The 1663-nt window shown below is 35.8% G+C and overlaps 1 protein-coding gene across 1 annotated transcript; it reads right to left on the reverse strand.

Moving 5' to 3' along the window:
* Window positions 1-280: 280 nt before the first annotated feature.
* On the reverse strand, window positions 281-1072 carry LOC127722336 (uncharacterized). Its single transcript, XM_052229223.1, has one exon. The coding sequence runs from the start codon at window positions 1070-1072 to the stop codon at window positions 281-283; it is 792 nt and encodes a 263-aa protein (XP_052085183.1).
* Window positions 1073-1663: the final 591 nt, after the last annotated feature.

Here is a 1663-nt window from a genome sequence, read left to right on the forward strand (position 1 = left end):
CAGGAATCATCATCTCCAAGCTAGTTTACACACTCACATTTGATGTTGTTCCAAGACAGGAGATTTAGTCAATTGTTCTATGAAGACTTGTTGATGATTTAATCTTAACTTTTATTGTTGGGTTGCAGTCTCATTGACAATTATCACACTTCCTGAATTCTTTCATTCAAGTCAATTATGGAAATCAATTAATTAAAAAAAAACAATTTGAAGGTTGAATAAAAATGAAATAAAAAACAAACGAAGGACGAAAAAAAAACAATTTACAATGTAATTATATTCAATCCGTATCTACATTGACATTCCGTATTAAATCTGATCTCAAATTTACCAATGCGGAACAAACAATAAGAATGTCATTAAAATTCTTTAAAGACGACACTGGTACAGTTCCACTTAAAACATTAAATACTTTCAGTTTACGAATAGCACGCTCTACATGTATTCGTACATGTGCAATACGTCTAGTAGTTGTGACATCTTCATTTGAATGCTGGGGTTTGCATCTTGTTAATTCAGGAATGTTTAATTTTACACGACGAGGAAAAAGAAAATCTTTAATTGTAAATCCACGATCTGCCATTACTTCGTCACCCGGCAATAAATTGTTTAAAAATCCACTCTTATCCACGATAAACTTGTCACTAGCTCTTCCGCCAAAAGCTTTGGAAATAAACATGATTTGTCCATGTGGAGATATTCCAACTAAATATTTTACGGTATTGTGCGACTTGTAATTACTGAAAGTTTCACTTCTAGTTTTCAAGTACGTAGGTCGTTGTATAAATGTTTCGGCGCAGTCTATTATTACAGTGGTGCGAGGGTAATTTTCTCGGAAATATTCGGGACAACATGCTCGCATTGTTTCCCTCGGCAACCATGCAACTAAATCCTTAAGTTTTTCTGCAAGGACTGGCATCCAAGCATTACACATTTTACTAGCTAAACTTTTAGAAATTCCAAATCTACGAGCTAAGTCATCAAACAGCAAGTTTAATTTAAGTTTCATCAACACTAGTAGTAACTGGTCGGCGACTTCAAGTTGAAAGTTAAATGTATTTACTTCTGTCATAACCTCTGTTAACGTAAAGAATACTTCTTTACTTACGCCGTATATAACAAAGAGTCACTGTCCGTTACTGTATTTATTTTTGCGGACATAGCGCTACTTTCAATTTTGACTTGAACCCCCTGTTCTTCAGTCAACGCCGTATTTGTTTGAGTAAAGGTATTCTGTGTGTCCGACCAGGGTTTTGAATACATGTGATCCTGTGAAATCATTTAATCAGAATCGACATATTGTATTCCAACTGATGCCGTGGGTGGATAAACCACATTAAAACCACAAAAAGCTTCTGGAAGCAGTTCAGAATTAGACGGTCCTTCAGTCTGATTAATGTCAACACTCGTCTCGGTACTACTGCTTTCTTCCAGTAAACGTTTTTTTTTTTCTCTACTTTCTGGTTGTTGTCTCGACAGTTTACGTCTACCGGGGGTTGTCTGGCTTTCATACCCAAGATTTAATTTCGGAAAAGGATTTTGTTTTGTCGGAGCTCCGTCTAGAAAGTGATCCGAGCATACGAATACTTGCTTTGGACGTGTTTTTCTATTTAAAGCTTTAATCCACTGTAATCGTTTTGTCTCATTAGCGGGCATAACATGT

The sequence above is a fragment of the Mytilus californianus genome, unplaced genomic scaffold (assembly GCF_021869535.1).
Source record: "Mytilus californianus isolate M0D057914Y unplaced genomic scaffold, xbMytCali1.0.p SCAF_12, whole genome shotgun sequence".
NCBI lineage: Eukaryota > Metazoa > Mollusca > Bivalvia > Mytilida > Mytilidae > Mytilus > Mytilus californianus.

Excerpts from the sequence above, each read along its gene's own strand:
- LOC127722336 (XM_052229223.1), bottom strand. The coding sequence starts at position 1,072 with ATGACAGAAGTAAATACATTTAACTTTCAACTTGAAGTCGCCGACCAG.